The 23,588-nt window shown below is 35.8% G+C and overlaps 1 protein-coding gene across 6 annotated transcripts in view; it reads left to right on the top strand.

The window, feature by feature from the left end:
- Nucleotides 1-23,154, top strand: part of SNTG1 (syntrophin gamma 1) — a 363,432-nt gene extending 340,278 nt beyond the window's left edge. For all 6 annotated transcript variants that reach the window (XM_040550360.1, XM_040550362.1, XM_040550361.1 and 3 more), the window contains 2 exons: nt 13,843-13,953; nt 22,652-23,154. In XM_040550360.1, the coding sequence (XP_040406294.1) occupies nt 13,843-13,953; nt 22,652-22,810 (270 nt within the window). In that variant the 3' untranslated portion in view covers nt 22,811-23,154. The remainder of the gene's footprint in view (nt 1-13,842; nt 13,954-22,651) is intronic.
- Nucleotides 23,155-23,588: the final 434 nt, after the last annotated feature.

Here is a 23,588-nt window from a genome sequence, read left to right on the forward strand (position 1 = left end):
ATCAGCATTGTGCAGAATCCAGAAAGGACAGCCATTCAATTCAATCACTGCCTATATATCTCATGTTTTTCCTAACAGCCTTAAAAATGCTCTGTACAATTGGTGAAACAATTTGCTATGTCAAGTAATTAGTAAGCCATCAGTTTCTACATTATATTAATGCAGGTCCAAATCTCGGTAAAGTCACTGATGACCTAAGTATGTTCGCATTTGCACTAATTGTTAAAAAGTACTGAAATGTAATCAGGTTATATTGCTGCAGCCTAGACACTACTAGACGCTGCTGTTATGGAAGAACATGAAATATTTTTTTCTGAGTTCCAGTTCTCTTCGGTTCCTGTTTGCATTGGAGATGCTGTAGGTGACAGTTCCCACTAGCAATTGTTAAAAATACCCTTGTCTTTCCAGTACATGCTCCTATCCTATAGCTTAAGTCAATCCTTCTGAACATGTTAGTCCATTGATCAGCACTTTATTCTTCCCACTTCAATCTGCTGTTTGCACAAGGTGTGGTGAATTTAAAATTCAAATTCTTGTGTGTATATATATATATTTGTCAAGCAAATAGTCTTGTATGCTTCATCAGTGGAATACGTGACTGTCAACTTAGGAGGAATTACATAAAAGATCAGTGCAACAGAAATAAAGTACAGTAGTTCAAAAAAGATTGTATAGGTTTCCCCCCACTCTCCAGTAATACTATAGCAATGCTTTTGTATGAAGGTGATTTGCATCTCCTCTAAAGCTCTTGCACAGCTCTGAATCTGGTAAGACTTTTGAAGACGTTATCTACAGTACAAACACAGACCAAATTTAAAGTTGCAAAGTACAAGCACAATTGCCTTTATACATGTAAGCATGGCTGAATGGTGTGGTCCTCAGGAAATGTACAGTGGATTTCCAGGTATATAAAAAGGCTCTAGTAAGGATATAACTTGTGTGCTGCTTTCTTAAATAAGTCTCTATGTCTTTCCAGTCATACAAGATTTCTGGAGACATCATTTTACTGAACAATATTATTTATAATACAGATTCTCCTTTGCTCTTCTTTGCCAAATACTTTTTTTTTTTTTATTTGATAGCAAAAAGCAGAACAGTATTTCATGTATTAAAATTGACTACTGAAACACTGAAGCAATTGTTAGCTTTGACAACAGATTTGCACTTAGCTGTTCTGCCCTCCTCTTCTTGCTGCCCCATGCTCCCCTACCAGCTCACATGGGTATTATTAAAAATACATGATGAACTCCAACACTAAAATAAATGCTTCAAAAAATTGCCATCTAACTTCCACTTCAAGCCAGAAGAGATTTGACTAGGTAGCTAGGTAGTGTTTCAACCCTACCTGGTAGAAACAATACTTTCTTCCCTTCTCAAACTAAAACCACAGTGCACAACAAAGTATCAGAAGATCCACAATGCAAGACAACTGGAATGAAGCTTTGGTCACTTGATGACAACCAGAGAAAAGCTAAGAAGGAATTTTCCATCTTCCAGGTCTCTCAAACTTGAGGAAGGATCTTAATGCATTATAAAAATATGAGTCAATTTTACTCAGTTTCCTCTCCCCCTTGTCTTTAAAGTCATGAAACCACAGAATGAAGCTGATCCTTCTGGGGTGGCATCCAAGCTTCGCACCCAAAAATTTCTGAAATTTTAAGTCAGGCACTAACCATATTTAGTGGGATTTTGAGATCTAAATACTGTTGAAGCAGTACATGTTCACAGAATCTGAAAGAGGTTTAACCTGGGTGTGAAAGGGTAGCAGATGTGTGGTGGAATTTCCTTTGGGATGGGAAGGACTTCATAGGCATTATGTGAACAGAAGGGACAAGGATACAATACTTCACAAATAGGAGGAAAGACATTTTTTGTTGTAGTGAATGGACTGTTGTGACAAGAGAAAGAGTAGTGCATCATCTGCAATTGACAGACTGTACTGGTCCTCCTTCTTCTCACTTTCTACCATTGCAGTGGATAATAGCCCACAAAACACTTGTTGGACCTAAACCAGCCTTAGCAATCTCTCTTAGGTGGTACCACTTAATCACTGCACTTCCATACAGACTGAAGGGAGGAGCAGGGGACTCCTGCTGATCTGTCAAATTCATCCAAAGAAAAGGAGCTGTATGTTGCGGCACAAGTGATTTCCACTGGAAAAAAAAAAAATCCCATTTTTCTAGGTTACACTTATCTCCTAGTTTTCCTTCCACGTTTTCCACCTGTGCAGTCCTCATTTTCTCTGTTTTTCTTGCTTGTATTTGATACTGGTAAAATAAATATTGCTTTACTGCTTGCTAGTTTTTCTTATAAAAGTGGGTTTTACTTTCCTGCATGGAGGGAGAAACTAATGCTTGTAAAGCTTAGGCATCAGTACACAGGGAATCTTGATGGTTTCAGGGTTTGTTTTGTTTTTCTTTGATACAGAAAAACAGGCAAGCAGAGAGCACAGTTGTTGATAAATGCACTGTGTTAAAAATGCATGATCTGTTAGCACACATACCAGAGAAATGCCACATACTAATTCATTTTAATGAGTACCTAAATAGGAAAACCATTACTTACTCTCCATCATTTTATGGAAAGATAAAGGGTGCAATTTTCTGAGCCAAAAATTTGTTTACATATCTTCATTATCATGATGGCTGGTGTAGGTTGTGGTTGTGTCTTGGCTGGTAATGTTGTTTGACAGTACTGCTAAATGCATGTAAACTGAAATATAAACTAGAAATATTTAGTCACATAAATTAAAAATAGTTTTTCTCCACCTATGAAGGAGTTCATATAAAGCAGGAGTTCAAAATTGCTTTGCAATAAAGAAGTGAAAAAAAATGAAAAATGGAAACCAGTTTGTAGGACAAGGAAAACATGAATAAAATTTTAATTAAATTATCAATATCTTATGAATACATACATATCCATCTGTAAATTAAGACTGTATGAATGTCCTAGCAATTTTCACATGAATTAACAACCTTGGGATTAAAGACAAAAATGCAACTTAAAATATCATACTGGTCATGATAGAAGAAAAAAAATACATCCAATTGCTTATAAATTGTGTGAATTTTTACACTTAATATTTGGAAAAAAATGTACAAACTATTATCTTTCATAAGTCACTGTAGTACAGAAATCGTGTTAGGTCATGGATTTAATCACTCCCAAAATACACCAAAAATAGAACATCTGAATAAATTGTCTGTCAGTAGCAGTTATGACTCTTTTGCTACATGTTCACTTCTATTGTTTTCCCATTACTCATACCAAATTCAACTTCTCCTCTTTGAGTTAGGGCTGAACTTTAAGCCATATTATATAGACTTTAGAGTTCAATGTCAGGTAACTCATTCAGTCCAGCTTTTACTCTTTGCAGAATACTACTACAGTTACAAAATATTGTAATGAAGTTGAAGGGGTCTTGGACAAGTCACTTGAACGACAGATCATTAAATCAGACTATCATTAAATGGACAAGCAACATTAGTTTTATGAAATCTTCTGAGTTGCAGATCTTTGGAAGTTGCAAGTGAGTTAGAAGGAGATACTATACAGGCATTCCTTCCTTTTACTCTTCCCCACATGTTGGTTTGTGATCATTCTCAAGAAGAAGATATGGGGATCTTTTCTATAGGATGGACCTTTTCTATAAACCTATATGACATTTCTTAGCATTCTCAAGAATAAGTATCAACCAGTTACCTCTAAAATGAGACTTCCACTGTTACATGACAGCTGAGATAACTACTCTTGAAGAAATCAGGTTGATAAAATTAGTGTTGATGTTTTAAAAATTCTTAATCTAACATACTCTGAAGAAAATCATCTGAATAATAGAAAAAATAGTCTGGCTAATATGAAGAGAAAACCTCCAGGGCGGACTTACCAGGTGCAACAATTACAATCATAAAATCATAGAAACATTTATTATATCATCAGAATCATTATCATAAACTGGCTTTCCAATACAAGAGGGACATGGAACTACTGGATCAAGTTCAGAGGAGGGCTACTAAGATGATTAGAGGACTGGAGCACTTGTTGTATGAGGACAGGCTGAGAGAACTGGGCCTGTTTAGCCTGGAAAAAGAAGACTGAAGGGAGACCTCATCAATGTGTATAAATATCTGAGGGGAGGGTGTCAAGAGGATGGAGACGGTCTCTTTTCAGTTGTGCCCAGTGTCAAGACAAGAGGCAGTGGGCACAAACTGAAGCACAGGAGGTTCCAGCTGTATATAAGAGGGTACATCTTTACTGTGAGGGTGACAGAGCACTGGAACAGGTTGCTCAGAGAGGTTGTGGAGTCTCCTTCTCTGGAGATATTCAAAACCTGCCTGGATGCCATCTTGCACAGCGTGCTCTAGGTGATCCTGCGCAGCAGGGGTGTTGGACTAGATGATCTTCAGAGGTCCCTTCCAACCTTGGCCATTCCGTGATTCTGTGACTTTACATTTTCACCATTTTCCGTTACTCTTAATTCATTCTATCTGCAAAGTATGTGGATCTATACATATGTATTTTTTCTAGATTTAAATATGGTAAGGCTGAGCTGGCACATCCTCGTTTAGATTCCTTGCTTTGTATCTTAGAACATTACTAAGCTGCACTCATCATCAGGAAGGAAATGCCACAACAGTATTTGAGGCATGCTTTATGTTTTTTTTCTTTTTCCAGTTTGTCTGTCAGTCATTCCAGTTATTGGTTTCAATTAGCATTCAGTTACTCCTCCTCGAGAGTGCCAGAGGTAGACTGTCTCACAAAGACTTCTGCACCAAGCATCTTCTATTTCATAGTACGGATGATGAAGGGAAGAAGCTTGGTACAATGGAAACTACTACAATGGTCAGAGGCACCCAAGAATTTGCCTCTACATAATAGTTGACTTTAACTCTGACCTTACAGTATCTTAAAGTAATTCAAAATCATGGCACATAATCATTATATATTTATCATGATTGAACCTGTAGATGAAGGCTGGGGGAGCAAAGTCTCCTACTGAAAGCGAATAGCAGATTTGAGACCACCTGATTAAAATGAACAGGGGGCCTGATGACATGCAACCCAGCGTCCTGAGGGAACTGGATGATGCAGATGCTATCATATTTGAAAAGTCCCAATAGTTGGATGAAGTCCCTGGTGACTGGAAAAAGAGAAACATCACTCCCATTTTTAGAAAGGGTATAAAGGAGGACCTGGGGAACTACAGACTGGTGAGCCTCACCTCTGTGCCTGGGAAGATCAAGGAACAGATCTTCCTGGAAGCAATGTCAAGGCAAGTGCAAAGAGGTGATCCAAGACAGCCAGCATGGCTTCACCAAAGGCAAATCATGCCTGACCAATCTGGTGGCCTTCTATGATGGAGTAAGTTCGTCAGTTATCAAGGGAAGACTGACTGATGTCATCCACCTGGACTTGTGCAAGGCATGAAGCCTTGACATGGTACCACATGACATCCTGATCTCCAAATTGGAGAGATACGGTTTTGATGGGTAGACCAGTCACTGGATAAGGAATTGGCTTGAAGGCTGCACCCAGAGTCAATGGCTTTATGTCCAGGTGGAGGCAGGTGATGAGTGGTGTCCCTCAGGGGTCTGTCCTGGGACCAGTACTGTTTAATGTCTTTGTCAATGGCATAGACAGTGGGATCGAGTCTATCATCAGCAAGATTGCTGATGACACTAAGCTGGGTGGTGCAGTCAATACAACAGAAGGCAGTGATGCCATCCAAAGGGACCTGGACAGGCTGGAGAAGTAGGCCTATGTGAACCTAATGAGGTTCAACAAGGCAAAGTGCAAAGTGCTGCACCTGGGTCAGAGCAATCCCAGACAGGAGTACAGACTGGGAGAAGAACTCATTGAGAGCCACCCTGCAGAGAACGACTTGGGGGTTCTGGTGGATTAAAAGCTCGACATGAGCCAGAAGTGTATGCTTGCAGCCCAGAAGGCCAACTGCATCCTGGGCTGCTTCAACAGAGGCTGGAGCACCTTTCTGATGAATAAAGGCTGAAAGAGCAGGGGAATTTCAGCCTGGAGAAGAGGAGGCTCCAGGGAGACCTCATTGCAGCTTTTCAATACTTAGAGAGGGCTTTAAAAAAGATGGAAAGCAATTTTTTTTTTGCTCGGGCAGACAATGACTGGACAAGGGGGAATGGTTTTAAATTAAAAGAGGGGAGATTTAAACTAGATGTTAGGAGGAAATTCTTTACTCAGAGGGTGGAGAGGCATTGGAACAGGTTTCCCAGAGAAGCTGTGGATGCCTCGTACCTGGAAGTGTTCAAGGCCAGGTTGGATGGGGTCTAGACCAACCTGACCTACTGAGTGGCATCCTCCGCCATGGCGGGGGTGTGAACTAGATGATCTTTAAGGTCCCTTCCAACCAAAGTTGTTTGATAGTTCCATGATTCTGTGTAGACCCCAATGTTATAATGACCAAATGAAATTCTTTGTGATGGTTTATGTTAGGTATGGACATATACATAGACTATGATAAGTGTTTAAGAATAAGGTTTTGTGCGAGTGTAGCCACCTCAACAATTAAGGATGGACATGGATAGATCGATAGATCCAAAAGCCTAAGACTTGTTCAGAACAGAAGTTCATCTAACTACTATTCTGAAGGTGATACAATGTGTAAAAGTACTTACTCATGTGGCATTTGCTAACTTATTTTTGACGTGATTCTCACAAAAATTGGCTACTCTCCAACCATAGATGTGTGCCGGTGTATATACACAGACATGTATATATACATATATGTATATATTATATATATATAATATTAAATATATTTCTGTTTAAACTGACATATTCATTACATTTGTTCTCCATACTGTGCATATTTACATCATATCTTGTAAAAAAGTTTGTGTTTATGTGAGTGTAGAGTACAATGTACCTACCTATGCAAAATGCTGTCTGCACTCCATCACATTTACTGCTCATTAATGTGGCAGTCAAAAATGCACATTTGTCAGAAGAGAAAAAAATCATGCCTTAAAGGACTGAAAATAAATTAAAGTGCTGCTGAATTATATGATGATGCTAGAACAAAGTAACAAAAGGCTCCATAATGGCCCACAAGTTGCATATCAACAAAGCTCAATGTACCTGTTTCCCTTTTCTCTCAAACACGTTACACACTTCATCAAAAAAGAGAATACACTGTAAACAATAAACAACATTGCAAATATCTTTTTTTTTTTCATACAAAATGTCTACTATGTAACATAGAACAGAATTTCTTTGAATTTCGGTAGGAGCAAACCATCTTTTCTAAGGATACATACCTGAAGGTCTGTCCCTTCATTTAGTTAATATACATACCACATATTGAAATAAAAATGTGTAAAAAAAAAAAAAAAAACTTGATTTTTTACAAACAATGTTCATAAATAGAGAAGACAGAAGGGTACCAGGCTCACTTCAGGTTAAAGATTTAATAATGTAACTCTTGTGAACAAATATTTATTCCAGGCTTAGAAATTGAAATGCTGAATAAACAGCTACTATAGCTTTGATATAAACAGTCAAGCATAGTTCATACAGTCATGTTTCATACCTAAGAGACAAACAAACAAATGTTGGTAGATCATCCATCAGTACTAAGCAAATAAACTATAGTCTTAACATTCAATGTAACTTCAGTAATTGACAGAGCCAGTTATTTTATCAGGGATGACTTTCTTGCTGTTTTCCTTTGTCTCATTTTTATTCTTTATCCTCTGCATCCTCCTTTTTCTTTCCCCTTACAGTTATAAAGCCACAGTAGTTGACAAAGGAAATTGCCTTGGACCATAATTCTTTTGAAGCAAGACACTCTCCAGAGATTGGCAACACAGCAGAACTGAGCATGACCGAGATCTTAATCCTACTCAGTTTCCTTCAGTTCCCTACTGCTGCTGTCAGTATGACCAAAGTGTCACTTTGCAAGGCTGCAAACTTTCTCAATTAGATATGAGACAAATAGCCAAATTAAGGTGTATCCCAGGTGATCAAAGACCCAATTACTTTTATTCTTGAAAATAGAGATCCACAGGGCATCTGCACTTGATTTAGTTTGACTTGTAGGAGTATCACTTATTTTAGTCAGATGAGAAAAAAAAAAATAGCTTGAAAGGTGTCCACTGAAATCTAGAATAATTCTGTAACATACACAGTATAAAAGTTTGCCTTAGAAAGCTGAAGGGAAGCATGACTTAATCAGTGAGAGTGTCAAGAAAAAAGAAGGCAGTGGTGGAAAATACAGCTCCAGTTTGTGAAGATATGAAGGAAGAGACAACAAAATTCTTTATTAAAACTAGCATCTGAAAAGTGACCTCTGAAATTCACTCTCTTAATAAAGCTTGTTTCTTTATTTACTTCATCATTTACAGGTGGTCTGAGATGTAGCTTTCTAGCCATTTTAAAATACTGACAGACTTCCATTTTGTTTCCAAGCATCCTACTGAAGACCAAACTTCTTTTGCTACTACATAATAAAAACTTTATTATTCATGTCAATGAAGAGTCCAGAGAAAATCCATATTTGGTGATGCACATTGACAGGTGAAATGATGCAGTTGCAGTGTAAGGTGCAAAAACTATTTCATGAGCTCAGTAAGTGTACATTGTCTTCTTGCAAGAACAGAACTGGTTCACAGTGCATAATCCAATATAGAAGAGGTAAGATACTTTGGCAATAAACTTCAGTGAAGCCATAGGACATAAATTAATTCTGTTCTGGTTGGAGACTCTTGTATTGACAAAATATAGCTTTTCTTCACAGGTGCTGATGCAAAATGCATGTTAGTATATCCTTGTTAAATCATATATCTATTACAGAGTCACGGACTAGGCAGGCAGTCCAATTTCTATGTATATTCCTTGGAGTATGGCAAATAAAAATACAAAGATGGATATTTATTTTTTTGTTTGGTAATTCAATCTCTGTGTAGGGTAACTTAAGCCCCTTGACCAAAAACAAAACCAAAAACTAACCAACACTCCCAATCATACCTATATAAAGATGCATTTCACAGTTTTGAGGTACAATTATCTAGAGAACCAATTTTCTTTCATTGTATCTTCAGAAAAAGTGATATCTCATCAAAATTTAAAATGCAGTTTAGTTCAGCATTCTGAAATGACAGCAATGAGTAGCAAACTGTCATATGATACAGTCATGAAACTATTTTCTGAGGTCCCTTGCAGAATATGTGTTCTAGATTTAGCACCAGTGCTAAGAAGAGAAACAACATAATTTCCCTTCATCTCTGTGACTGTGGAGAACTACAGCAAACTGTTATGGGTACTGAAGTCAATAGATTTTCTTCCATGTACCATTTTTGTATTGCATTGATGTCCTATCTATAAAACAAAAATATGCAGGCAGAGAACATCCTTGGGTAATTGTAACAAAAAAATACTTGCAGAAGGTAATAGTAATTTTACTACAAATACTAGAGTAAATAAGTCCTAAATAATTATTTGTAAATAAAATATTTCTCATTAAAATGTTATGGTGGAGAATCTTGGTCCCAAGCATGTCCAATAAATAAATAAATAAATAAATAAACAAAAATCCTATTAATTTCAATGAAGATATCACTTTTTGATGATTTTTTTGATTACAGTAATGCAATATCAACTGATGAGAGGTCTTACACCTAATTTGTCAGCTCTTCTGCACTGTTCATCTGTTTGCATTACATTCTTATATTCTTTGAGATTAATTTTTTCAAGTGTTATAAAATGTATAATGCAGCCTAAGTGATCTATGAGTAACAGCTGGGGAAAGTATGTATCTCTTTTGGTTATTTTCAATGTTACGCATGCTGCATACCATATTGGCTCAATGGGATTGTCTTACAATGCATTTCTCTCCATACATGGATGTAACTTTGTCATATTTTCCGTGATCATAATGGATGTATTCAAATTGTGAAGCTGATGGTATTTTCAGTATATACAATAATCTCAGTCTCCAGTGTCTAAATCAGAGTGCTTGCTGTTACTGATAAGTTCTGTCTCTAATCACAGGCTGAGATTTCCCTTTCAAACGGAACTAAGGCACACTGATAAATAGTATATATTGAGTTCTTATCATCATTCTCCATCAAGACATGATAAGATTTTGTGCCTTGACTTCTGAGGTGTCTCAGGGTCCTCACTAGCAGTTGATGTCAGCATTCACCAAAGACTCTTTAAAACAAACAAACAAACAAACAAACAAACAAAAACACTATAGTTTGTGCTTTGAAATGAATTGCCACTTGGTTCACATGTTAATTTTATTTCAGGGTGAACAAAATGCTCCACTTCTTAAAAATAGTATACACAGACCTGTAAAAAACTCTTAGTGATGTAGGCTATGTGCACAATTACTGAAGATTTTACAAAGAAAGGAACAGGCTATTTTTATTAACTAAAAGAAACCCTGTCAGAATGTATTATAAAGTGTTGAGCTCAGTAACAACACACATTCAGACCACTAAATACTTCCATTACAAATGATTCATAAAAACTGATTTAAGAATAATTTATATGACACACGCTTCATTTCTTTGGTAATTTTTCAAAAAGCCAACATGTTTTACAGATGTACTTATTGCTCAAAAGTCAGTCTATACATAAATATATATATATATATTTGTACAAAATTAATTCAACCTAATTTAATTCTCTGAGGCAAGCACTTAGCAAACAGTTCTGAAGAATTGTGATGCTCAAAAACATGGAAAAATCATTCAGTGGTATAGACCGGTATCCCCAGGGATGTGTATTCCTTATGCAGGAGAATTAGCCTTTAAAATTAGTATTCAAAGCAGTCACAATGAGCACTGTGACACTGAAATAAGACCATAGGAAACATGAAAAATAACAGAATGTGAAACTCTGCCTCTCGTGTTTATGTCAGCAATGTAGCTGCACATCTCTGTGAAACTGGGCATTTAGGCATGTAGGTCTTGCTTCTTCTTTATAGTTTGTCACTATGAGGTAGTCACTGAAAAAGGATAGGTCTAATCCCTGTTCACTGCTTGAGCATTTTGCAGTAATGAAAAAAACAAACAGGTCTTAAAAATGAATGCATGAAACCACAAGAGAAAGTAACACAAGGTTCCCTAATGTACCACATTTTAAGAGTGGCCTGACTGCTGGGTCACATCATTCTGCATCTTGTACATCTACTACACGTGAAGTGTGCAGTTCTGGCCATGCAGCACAGCATTTAGCTTCTCAGGAGTTAAATGGGTCTTACTGGATATATGCTTAATTAATTCACCTCACTTTAGCTAGCTAGAATTTGGACATCTAGTTTAAGCTACTTTTTACATTTCTGATGTAACAAAGAGGTGCATACACATCCAGAGTGCATCAGGAGGAACCAGTATTCATCCCAGTTCAAACCAGGATGAAGGAATTGTCCTTCAGAAATTCTCTCTCTAGAACAAAAGAAATAGGCAGGATGACTCGTTTTAGTGTTAGAAATATGTTGTTTTCCTGACTTAATAACTTAAAACTCACAGCATTTTCCCCAATTTTATTTTTACAAAAAGGTTCCTCCTTCATGTGGATGTCTTTGGAAAAAAATGTGTGCAATTTGTTGAAGACCACTTAAAAGAAACAGATAGTTCTTTCATTTCTGAATAATTTCATGCATAGTCAATGGCCTTTTTAATCTTTACACTTTAGATGAAGAGGGTTTAATAGTCTTTGCAAAGTATGCTGTTGAGACGTCAGTTCTCAGAACTTGTTTTGATATCCTGAAGTAAGAAGTGCAATCTTGTTGGGAGTAGTCTCCAGAAGGATTTTGTCCCCTCCATACTACAAGCCTGATTTTGCAATGTACTTAAAAGCCATTGCTAAGTAGGACTCTCAATACTCAAGTTATGCATAAACTGAAATGTGTTCCTGAACCATGCCTGTGGTTTGGTATGACTATCATTCTCTGTCGTCTGAGTGGGAATGAAGTGAGTAGCAAAACTACATGGGAAATGCAAAAGTGTGGCAGTTCTGTGCATCCTTCATCTTCACTCAGACTTAATCTGAATTAGAATAAGGCCAGGTACCCCAGGATTTTGACTGCCCAACTGAGGATCCTTGTTACAACTGCACCTCTCTCCTGGCCTCCCCATACATCAGCAAAGAGAAAGGGATTAGTACATTTCTTTGTGGTTCTCCTGAGATAAAGAGATGATCATTGACCTTTATGTTTCTCATTTAGGAAATGACATGCTTAAATAGGTTTGGTGTTCCTGTGGAAAGGATGTTGTCTTGATTTTCTGACAAGATTTGTGGAGTAACATAGGCCCGTAAAAATAGAGATTACTATGTAGGTAGGAAGTAGAACCACCTGAGTGGTATACTGTTTTTTGTTTGTTTGTTTTGTTTGTTTTTTAAACTCATTATCCACAGCACATAAATAAATGTCATTATTAAACCAGCTGAACGGAATTGCACACATTTAGAGATCAAGGAAGCTATTCTGTTTGCTGTAGCACAGAGTGGTGTGCTCAGGAGGACAGCAAATCAAACAAATATGATATAGTTTCACATAAATTGCCAAATTCCTCTAGTTTATCTGAAACAGAATGTCTTTAACTCTGTTTATGGTAGATGAGAGCTCACCCGTCACATACACGTGGAGAATGAAAGCGGTGCTGAGCTTATTTTTTTATTGTCCCTTTTCCACCCCCTCCTCCATCTACTTAGACGATTATAAATGTAGCAAACTTTAACTTGGTGCATGTTGGAGATTTTTGCAGCTTATTAACATAAAGAAATCAACACATCCTGAAGCAAAGGGATCTTCCTGTGCTCAGGAAAGTTGAGAATTTGACCTCTCTCATATTCTGTTCAACATCAACTATATATTAAATCATTTAATACATATAGTCAAAAGACAAAGATGGAAGTGTCATGCTAAGCCACTGAAAGGAATTCATTTACTTACAAACCAGTAGCAAAAAAATAAAATAAATAAAGTCCAATGCATGTGAAATTAATGTCTCCTAAAAGCAGCAGCACAATATGAGTGAGGATGACCTTATAATTATGTGACATAATACTGAAATCACAATGAAAAATGCTACTGTTTCAAAATACCTGCAGGAGAAAATATCTTTTAATGAGGCTGAAAGTATTTATAATAAACAGCTCATTGCCACTTCTAGACAAAATAGAGTTTGAAAAGCAGTTTTTCTGTGTAAATCCACATTATATATAATAAACAGACATTTTTCTAGATAAATATATATATATATTTAATTCTATGTTTATTCTGTAGAGAAATCTGTGTTTTTTTCAACATGACGCAATGCAATTAATAATTTAAGGACTTGAATGGCCACTAATGTTTAGAATTTTTGATCTGCTTAAATTTCTGATTAGAGATTTCATAAGTAAACTCAAAATGACTTCTCATTACAAGGTTTCCTTTTGTTATTTGTCATTTTAAATATGATATTTGTTTTTAATTTGATATATACTTTATGGAAATACAACTAGATTATTATTATTAACATTATTCCTGTGTAAAGAAAAAGAGGAATTTTGTGACAGGTTATTGCTTCAGACGGCTCAGGGAATCCACAGATCTTCAGAGGAAAAATCTTTGGCTTCTGGCGTGACAGATTTGGATTAAATATAGTTAAAGGGATTTCAGAGTACATTTCACAAATGTAGTCTGACTGATCTCAATCAGACACTGCTAAAGTATGCTACATTCATATGTAATATTCAGTTGGTTTAATTATGTACCACTGGGAGGTTAAAAGTTCCCCTAGAAGGAGATCAGCTGTTTCTATTACAGTTTACCATAATAAGTACACTGACTTGCTTGTGCTTTTTTTTTTTTTCCTCTAGGCTGTACTTTGGAGGTACAAGTTTTCCCAGCTCAAAGGTTCTTCAGATGATGGGAAGAGCAAAATCAAATTCCTGTTTCAAAACACAGATACTAAACAAATTGAAGCAAAGGTAAAAACAATACATGTTCTTATTTATAAAGTCAATATACATTAAAACAGTTATCAAAGCAGCTAGGAGACAGGAGGAGTAAATTAAACTAAATTACTTAAAAGTATTAGATCAATGTGTGCAGTCAATGAATTTAAAGAAAAACAAAGAAATCTGAAGGAATTGCTTGGATTTTTGGTAGATAAAGTCTTTTAATAAAATATATATGTATTTTATTGATATATATAGTTTTAGACATGTTTGCAAAGACTATTAATCATTTTGATAAAGATGGCTGAGAGTTTGAATGCCCTCTCACCCTATACTTGTATCATGAAATGGTGCAAAACATATCCTTTAGTCAGCTTGGTCAGAGAATCCAGCAAGGGTCTAACATTGTTTTTATTTCTCAGAGAAAAAAAGTGTGGATTAAACATATAACCTGTTACAAGAAGTTGTCATCAAATCTTTGTGTCTGTGTCTAATTCAAAATTAGAAAAGTTGCATTTTCAGTTGTGCTTTTGATTCAGCAGTTAATTTACAAAAACAGTCACCTGAGATATTTATGCCTAGTTTTATGACTGTGTTTTGAAAATAGTGCATTTACTATCCCAATATATGTGAGCAAAAGTGATCTACGAGGATCATTGATGACTGGAACTGCCTTAGAGTCTGAATCAGAGGTCTTTTTGGCTAGAATCCCAATATTTTCATGATTCTAAATATTTTTGCTTGGATGTCTTTTACGCCTTGCTTTTGAAACACTTAGTATATGGTTTTTCCTGTACACGTCTGTGTCAGAGACAAAATTGCTGAATAGATGAAATAGTATTATGTAAGGAAAAAGGAAATGGTTAAATAAATTGTTTTCTAAAAGGGCTAAAAAAACCACAGCGTAATAAGGTATACTAAGAAAAAAGGCATTGTATTTCGGGCAATCATGAGTTTAAACATAGTTAAGGAACATTAAGCGGCTATTCTTCCTTCCTTTCCTTTCTTCACCTAACAGCTATTTACTTGATTTTGAATGTTATACTTAATACAATAAAATATTTTTTTAAAGTATAAAGTAAAAGCTTCCATTAAATCAACAGCAATGAAGTATGGTGGACTGTGTCTTTCAATACAATCATATTTTGCTTCTTCTCAAGGATAAATATTTTCTTCCTATTTTCTTCAGAAAATGTTTTAATACTACAGATTTTTTCTTCACTAATAGGAAACCATAACTTAGCCTAAAGTTGTAAGGATGATTTTCTGTTAAGCAAATAATTGGAAACTTTTATCATGCTCCTGAGTACAGCTGAAGGATGAAACTTGTCATTTCTGTTTTGATATCTGTCTTGTATTGCTATTATGTTAACACAAGATTTTAGGACTAGCTAAGTTAATGATGCAATAATATTTCTCAGAATTTTCTTTGGAATCCAAGAGTCAAATAGTGCTTTCCCTTCCCTTCCCTTCCCTTCCCTTCCCTTCCCTTCCATTCCCTTCCCTTCCCTTCCCTTCCCTTCCCTTCCCTTCCCTTCCCTTCCCTTCCCTTCCCTTCCCTTCCCTTCCCTTCCCTTCCCTTCCCTTCCCTTCCCTTCCCTTCCCTTCCCTTCCCTTCCCTTCCCATCAAATTAAAAACAGTACATAGTACAAAGTCTAGATTTTGAAGAAGAAAAATAATTTCCATCAAAATGTTTCCTGATTTAAATTAAATTTGTAATGTAAATCACTTTTTAAGACTTGGAGATAACTTCGTACTTTATGGTACCTACTGTTGTTCCCAGCTGAAATGAACAGAGCTTTATTTCTAAGAAATGTCATCTTTCTACCTTTTATAAAGGTAAAAATGCTACCTTCTACCTTCATAAGGTAGAATATTATACAACCATACTAGCATCCTAATTAACATTCTATCATGTTCTCTATGTACTTCTATTTCTTATGAGTTTAAACTTTCTTGTTGATCAATTTGCAAATATATATATATATATATATATACTTTTATTTAGTTCTGTTAGTGATCAAAGTATAGCAGTTACATCATGATCAAAGAACGGCAGATTGTGTAGTCTTTGGAAGGTGCTATGAGTGAGGACTTCCAATGAGTGAGGTGCTATAGTAAGGAATTCCAGTTTTGTTTATAAATGAAGTATGTGGCTTAGTCTAAGAAGTATGGGTAAACTTGTCTATAAAATGAAGGAAAAGATTCTTAGGTCATATTTTTTCAACTTTGGTTACTTTAAAATTCTGTGGATAGCCCCCTTGTGTATCTATTGAGCCTTTCAAATATTTAAAGCACTACTCAGCACAAGAGGAGGTGGTATTTTGTGGACTTTGCTAGCATTACAGAGCTATAGAAATAGCTATTCAGGGAATTCTCTAGTCATTAGGAAATGTTAATCAGATTTTCAGAAATGCTTGTAGTGCCAGGTTTCATGCATGCTGTATGAAGGCTTCATTTGGAATCAGATGATGGGAATTTTCTAAAACATCTGTTAAAGGTTGTGTTGAATATTCATAGCCAAAGCTATCATCAACTGTTAAATGAAACTGTGTTCTGCATGTCCTGGAGACCCACTGTTGTAAGGGGAAAACACAGGGTAACATTTTCTTGAGATAAATATAATTTTATGTGAGTTATATTATATGGAGAATTATCAGTATATAGTAGGATGAGAGCTTACTGTTGAGAGGAAAAAAAAAAATCTGAGGAACTGTTACCTCAACATCTTAAGGCTTGTCACTTTTGCATTCCCAAATGGTAACGAGGAAGCAGGGCATGGCACATAACTATGATGCAGCTCAATAAAGTCGCTAGAACTGAGAGTACTTTTTCCTCTTCATCGTCAATGGTAACATGCTCTGTGCAGAACCTGCTATGATTTGTGCATACTTGATTTGAGACTCCTGCTTTTTATATCTCCAGTGCCTGTTTTATTCCATCTCTGAGTTTCAGCTCTGGCATTGACAAGATGCGTTAATGTATTTAATGCAGTATAATCCAGTTGCACCCTGAAAATATGAAATGCTCCAGACACAGATTTATTTTTGTATTTATTTTTAGATGATGCTGTTTTCATCATATATTTTCTCCCTGTAAGAGTATGAATTATCAAAATCCAAATGCTTCCAGTCGTCACTATGTACAATGCTGCACATCTTGTGTATCTCAGCCCAGATATGTGTGCCTGTGTCACATTGTGCCTCTGTGATAATATCCTTTAGATCTAGAACATTGATTCATGATCTAGAAAATTAAGAGTGTCAGAGTGCTTAGATATTTAATACTGATCCAAAAATTTAGATCCATTTGTTTCTATTCTATAAATACATTCAGAGCTGTGAGTGGGCTTTACTTAACATAAATAAATAAGTAAATAGACATGCAGTAGCATTTTAAATCTTAGCCATACTGTCTTTATAGTTGTCCAAAGTCCCCTCTTTATTCTAGTTGAATATATGTTAATGTTACAAGCATCAAAAAAAAAAAAAAAAAACTTCTGAGAAAAAATGCAGAATGACATCCTTTCATCAGATTATTTTTTTTTTTTGGTGGTGGTGGTGGTGGTTTGTTTTGTTTTGTTTTGTTTTCTGAGAAACACATTTGCTGCCAGATTTATATTCCTATTGTATTCCTAACTGATAGAAAGTCCTTTACTGACACTGAAACCTATATATTCTTTCAAAGTTTTTATTGGGCTTCATGCCTGACTTATAAAAATTCAAAATGGCATCATATGCTATATATTTAGTTACTGTTTAATGAGGAAAACTTCTTTTCAACTCAAAAATCATTTAACATGTTTAAACATTTGACTCATTCTCTTAAATAATTAAAAAAAAATACTTCCAATACTTCCTTTTTGAATTTTTTTTCTCTTTATCTTGACCTCTCTGAAACAGTATTATGCTACTATAAAGATGCGTAGTATAGAATAAAGGAATTGTTTCCTTGTAGACTTGAACAATTCCAGTCTGAAAAATCTGAACAGTGATCACCATAGGTCACACTGGTGGGTCCATGGCAGGGTGCCTGGATGTAAACACGTGACCTTGAAGGTCTCCAAGGTAAGGTCTAAGTAGTTTCGGAGACGAAAACCATTTAGGGGTAACATTAATCATTGGTATCCCTTAGACCTTCCAATCCGTAGGTTATTTCCCAGCTGTCACTCAGTAGGAGATATTGCACAAGTTTCCACAGTGAGATAGAATTTTTCAAACTGAGAGCTACAAAATGGAGCTATTGACTTGGCAGAACATGCAGTCTACATGTCCCTCTGCTTTGTCTTTTGGGTTGAAAAAATAAACTCAGAAGACAGAGCTTATTTCTCATCTATAAGACACAAAGGGATTCATTTAGGCACCTTGCTATCTATTTATCTATTTCTTTAGCTATAGCTTAGTGATCTGTTAGTGTCTTTCCAGCATCATAGCAGCTTCCAGAAGTTAGCACAATCTCAGCACATAAACTCAGAGCACTCTACTCTTCAATTTTACCTGGCTGAGGAGTGGACCACTGCAATGGAAACTGTTTTATGTTTTTCTGACAAAATGTGTCTTAAATCCATGAGAGATTCTGGTTCCATACATATAGGCTCCCAAACATCACAGTATGGAATATATATATATATATATATATATAAATCAGGATTATTGCTGATTTTTTACTACATGCAATTTCCACTTGAATTTTGTAAATAAACACACAAAACAGTAATTTCTTTGTCCCATTACAAAGGCAAGAATTTGATACTTAGTAAATTAGAATAGCAATAGACCTACAGAATTGGACTGAGCAAAAGTATGTCCTTCTTACATTTCAGCACTGTAAAACAAAGCATGGTGTATATCCCCAAAACTACACTTCTCTCTGTGCTTTCACCTTTCTGAACTTGAAGGGATTTTTCACAGCTGAACAGTTTTCTCAGCAAAACTTGGCCAAAGTCACACAGCTATACTGTATCAGGTTAGCTTTTGTTCACAGACTAGCTGATTCCCTGAACTGAGAGCATTAAGAAACAGAGGTGAGCAGAGAAATCACCTAATGCAGATCCATTCAGCTGGGAAAAACTACAGTACCAGTAAAAGAAGTTTAAATTTAAAGACCTTGCATTAATACTAATTAATTAATAATATATTAATAGGAATTAATGTTATTTAATTTGTACTTGAAATTATCCTATATAGAAATATAATCTATAAGACAAATAGCCTGAATTACTGCTGTTGCAATGTGAACAAAATGCTTGCTTTCAAGTGCATTGCAAGGTGTCATGATGAATGCTTTTACCATTTTCCAGGGTGATAATTCTGCTCATTTCAAGTATATTCTCCAAAGTATAATTTTAATTTAATCCTTGTTCTTAGCCTTGATGTTTTCTATGTGAGCATCACACTGCTCTTCAAATTTAGAATATCAGCTTTAAATGGGTTTTAAGTATACATCCTTCAGATTTTTACAGAGTGATTGCTCAGTTGCAGTGACTGCTTTCTGAGTTCAGATTTCTGAACTGCGTAGGTTTTTGTGTCTCAGTTTTTAGTTTCCCTCTATCTTGCACATGGAATATCTGTTTCATATCTGTTTAAATCAGATTCTATCCTAATGTATAGAGACAATTTAACATCACATTTGATGAAGCATAATGACAACAATGTTGGGTGAGAGTAGATTGGTCAAGAGGAGCCCAAGAGGGTATAGTGATATTTTTGGTACAGTAGGGTTGTTGGTGATTGGTACAGACAACAGTTTGGAAATCAGAATAACAGTAAATTGTATTATTGTACGTGGACAAATAGATGGGGCTTAAGTTTGGATTTCCTTGCTTTTTGAGGATCCAGAGTATTTTCCCTACAGGTGGCACCCTTAATAGCTTGACAGCATATTTTTTCAGGTTTCTTAAAGTTTGTTTGTTTGTTTGTTTATTTGAAGATGGGTATGGAACACACAATATCCTGCTAGATGAAAGTGTACTCAGACAAGCAGATGACTGATAACAGAGTATGTACAAAAACAAAAAAGGGGGGGCTAGGTGTGCAAAAAAGCTGGATGGTTCCCCTCCATCATATAGCAGTACTGCAGACCCATGGGGATTTAAAAGTGCAAGTTCTCAACAGAAATGAGGGAATGTTTTGTCTGTCAGCAGCTTTTTGTGAACCCTTATCTGTTCATTAAGATTTCTTGTGACTAGTCCAGAAAAGTGTTGCTCCTGATGGATCCCATTCCACCAATTAGGCTCCTTTGGATTAAGCTGCAGACTTTAATCAGGCTTGTACATACTCACCACAAACCAATATCAGCTTACTTTGGTTCACATTTCTTCCATTTCCAATTTTAATGTGAAGAGTGCTTACAGCAGAGTTTGCGTGTGATCCTTCTTTTTCCTTCTGATGCACTTCCACTTCTACGGAAGTGGATGTGATCACAAGGGTGGGGATCCTGCCCTGCAAAGTCAGGACACAAGCTGTAAGTGTCTTTAAACAGCTTCACAGAATTTGGTTATTTTGATTAGCTGGTGTGAGGGGAAAAAATAAAATAAAATAGTGTGTGTCTCATAATCAAGCTGATGTTACTTGGAGCCTCAACATAAACCGCCTTGAATGTGTGTACCAAGCTAAATTCTGTGATCACAGAGGTACCTGTTTCATTCAGTACATGACATGATACGCACATTGACACTGAAATAGGAATAATGTTTCATGCCAAATAGTAATCTAGCATTTGTTGACTTGTTAGTGCTCATCTTTACAGTCAAGGTAATGTGTTGTGTCATTACTGTCAGTAATAGTGAGCCAATGGGACCTTCAGCAGCTATGCTGTTTTCTCTCACATTTTCATTGAAGGTCCATTGAGCAATGGATCTTCCCATTGTGTTACTGTTGCAGAAACACCTGTGATAACTGGTTGTAATTGTACTAATGCACTGTGAAAATTCAGTGTCCAGTAGCCATAATTATGATGTACATAAGAACTTTCAGCTAGTAGGATTACCTAATTGACTCGAACAATTCTCAAACTGTATTATTTGTTTTAATAGACTTGCTCTGTTGAAACACAGGCAAGAAGGTAGTCTTTCCACAGATAACACAGAAGTGATATCGTGTTCCGCTAAATTATTTTCTTGTCTTAAGCTCCAGTTTTATTTTTATAGTACCAGAAGGATATTAATAAAAAGGGGTTAACTGAAAAGTAACTTAATTTAAATGACTGATGTTTCTTGAAGTTCCTTTTTTTTTTTTTTTTCCTATCTATGATAAAATTGCTTATTTTGAAAATTTGGGGGGGGGGGGGAACCTCTAGCATAGTATTTTAAAATGAAAATGTCTCTAAACAGATTTTTTTAAATGGACACAGGTGGAAGGTATGTGAAACCTGGCATAAACTTTATCTTCCTTATTGAGCATTGATACTTAGGACCTTAAAGAAGCTTGTGAGCAATTAAAAATTCATTTCTGAGAATGTCCAAAGGACATCTGCTCAGATTGTAAGAGAGTTGAACAAAGCTCCACTCGTCTAGTACATCACTGGATATTCTGCACACACAGCCCTCTGCTTTCAGGCAGTTGTTCCCCCTTGCAGATAAGGGACTTGTGAATGTCTCCATGAAGTACGTTTTACACAACATCTTCCAGGAAAGGTCAAGAGGCAGAAAATTGCATGTTAATGAAATTTTTAGAATTTTATCATTTGTTGTTGAATTCACAATATTATCTATATTCTTTAAAACATAAAAAATAAATTATTGGCAAACATCAACTGGAAATACCAGTGCTGGACAGAAGGACAAATAGGACAGATATCTGTTGCTGACTTCAGTACAGAAATCTACATAGACACTGAATCAAAGCAGAAAGATGGAAACTCTGCACCACCATCCCTACAAATACATGTATTCAAATACCTCAGTATCTGCTTTCAAATACAGCAGATGTTTATTGATTAAGTGTCAACACCAAAAACACATACTGAAGAAACCCTAAAAAAAGAGCATCATCATCATGATCTCATTGATGAGAAAAAGTCAATTAGACACAAAGGAGCAAATTTATATATGTTAAAAAAATGTAATTTTTATTTATTTCCTCTCTTGTGGTGTCTAAGAAAGCCTCAGCTGAGGAGCTATAAAAAATGTAAATTAAAGTAGAACAAGAAGGGCTTTGTCTAATATTGCTAATAAGTTTAAAACATGAAGTCTTTTCCTTATTTTTGGTTTAATAACAATAATTGCCTCAGTGAAGACAGAGCCAGAATATCACTGTATGATAGTAGCACTTTTTAAGAATGTCTTAAAAACAACAACAACAGAAACTAAAGAATCAACATAGGTAAAATAATAGTTACCAGTGTGAGGTAACATGACAAATAAATGTGTCATATGTGGAACTCAACGTAGCTGAACTTTGTGTCAGATGCAAAATGTGCCAGATTTGCATTAACAACGTGAGGGGAAAAATGTACTGTATGGTTGTCTCATTCCTTCTTTACCAGGCAGGACTTCATATTTCTGTGGAAGCACTTAATCAGAAAATGGTCCATATCATCATCCAAACAATTATTTACGGAATAGAGAGCATTCAGTCTCTAAGTCTCTATAAGGGAGAATTGTCAGGCACATCAGCAGAATTACATCAAGCTATTAAAATTATTTGTTTGAATCATGGTTCGTTCCTGGGTGTATGTTTGTGGGGTCTTCTTTTGCTTCATTTTAAATCTTTTTGTTTTCACTTCCAGGAGCTGGAGTTTTCCAACCTGTTTGCAGTCCTTCACTGTATCCACTCATTCTTTGCAGCCAAAGTGGCTTGTTTGGACCCTTTGTTTGTAGGCAGTCAAGCCACAACTTCTGCTGCTCCCACAACTTCTGGTACTGGCAAATTAAAGTATACTACTTGATATCTCACATTACAGCACTGCCACTTAAGAAAAAGACGCAACAAAGTATAAATATTCATAAGATGTAGACCTGTGGTGAACCATGTACGTGGAAACCAATCCTGGAGTCAAGACATCTTGCAGCATCAGCAGATAGATGGCCACATGGGATCATAAATTCATCTCTGTTCTGCAAGACACCAGTAAATAATCCCAGCCAAAACCCCAGAATAGGATGGATATGCTTTTAGTATGATCTATTTGTACTTATATAGTGCTTTAAGCAACATTGGAAGCGAAGGAATAAATGATGCAATGAAGCACTTCAGTATTTAATAAAATTTTCAAATGGCTGTAATAATACACAAATAGAATTGTCATTTTCCTGTTTTCAGATTTTTTTTTATGACAATATGCTAAACTCTGAGAAAGAACTTAATACCCAATGATTGTGTTATAAATGACATAAGAGCAAGCAACAAGCATATAGTACATGGTGACAAGGAGATGAGCATGAAAAGGCATTTGTGTATCTCCTCAAATAAGAAAGCACTTTAAGCATTGTTGTAAATCCATACTTGTGTCCATACGTGAAGTATGGAGTCATGCTACTTTTTCTATTTGTTCTTTTATTCTAACAATAACAAGATATAGCCATATTGACTGGCATATAGAATAAAAACAAAACAAACAAACAAACAAAAACAGAACAAACAAACAAAAACATAACCCTTCTTCCATGAGTAAGTCCCTGTTCTTCAAGTGAAGATAATGTGATATGTATTTTATTTTAATTACA

Source organism: Cygnus olor, chromosome 2 (genome assembly GCF_009769625.2).
Source record: "Cygnus olor isolate bCygOlo1 chromosome 2, bCygOlo1.pri.v2, whole genome shotgun sequence".
Taxonomy (NCBI): domain Eukaryota; kingdom Metazoa; phylum Chordata; class Aves; order Anseriformes; family Anatidae; genus Cygnus; species Cygnus olor.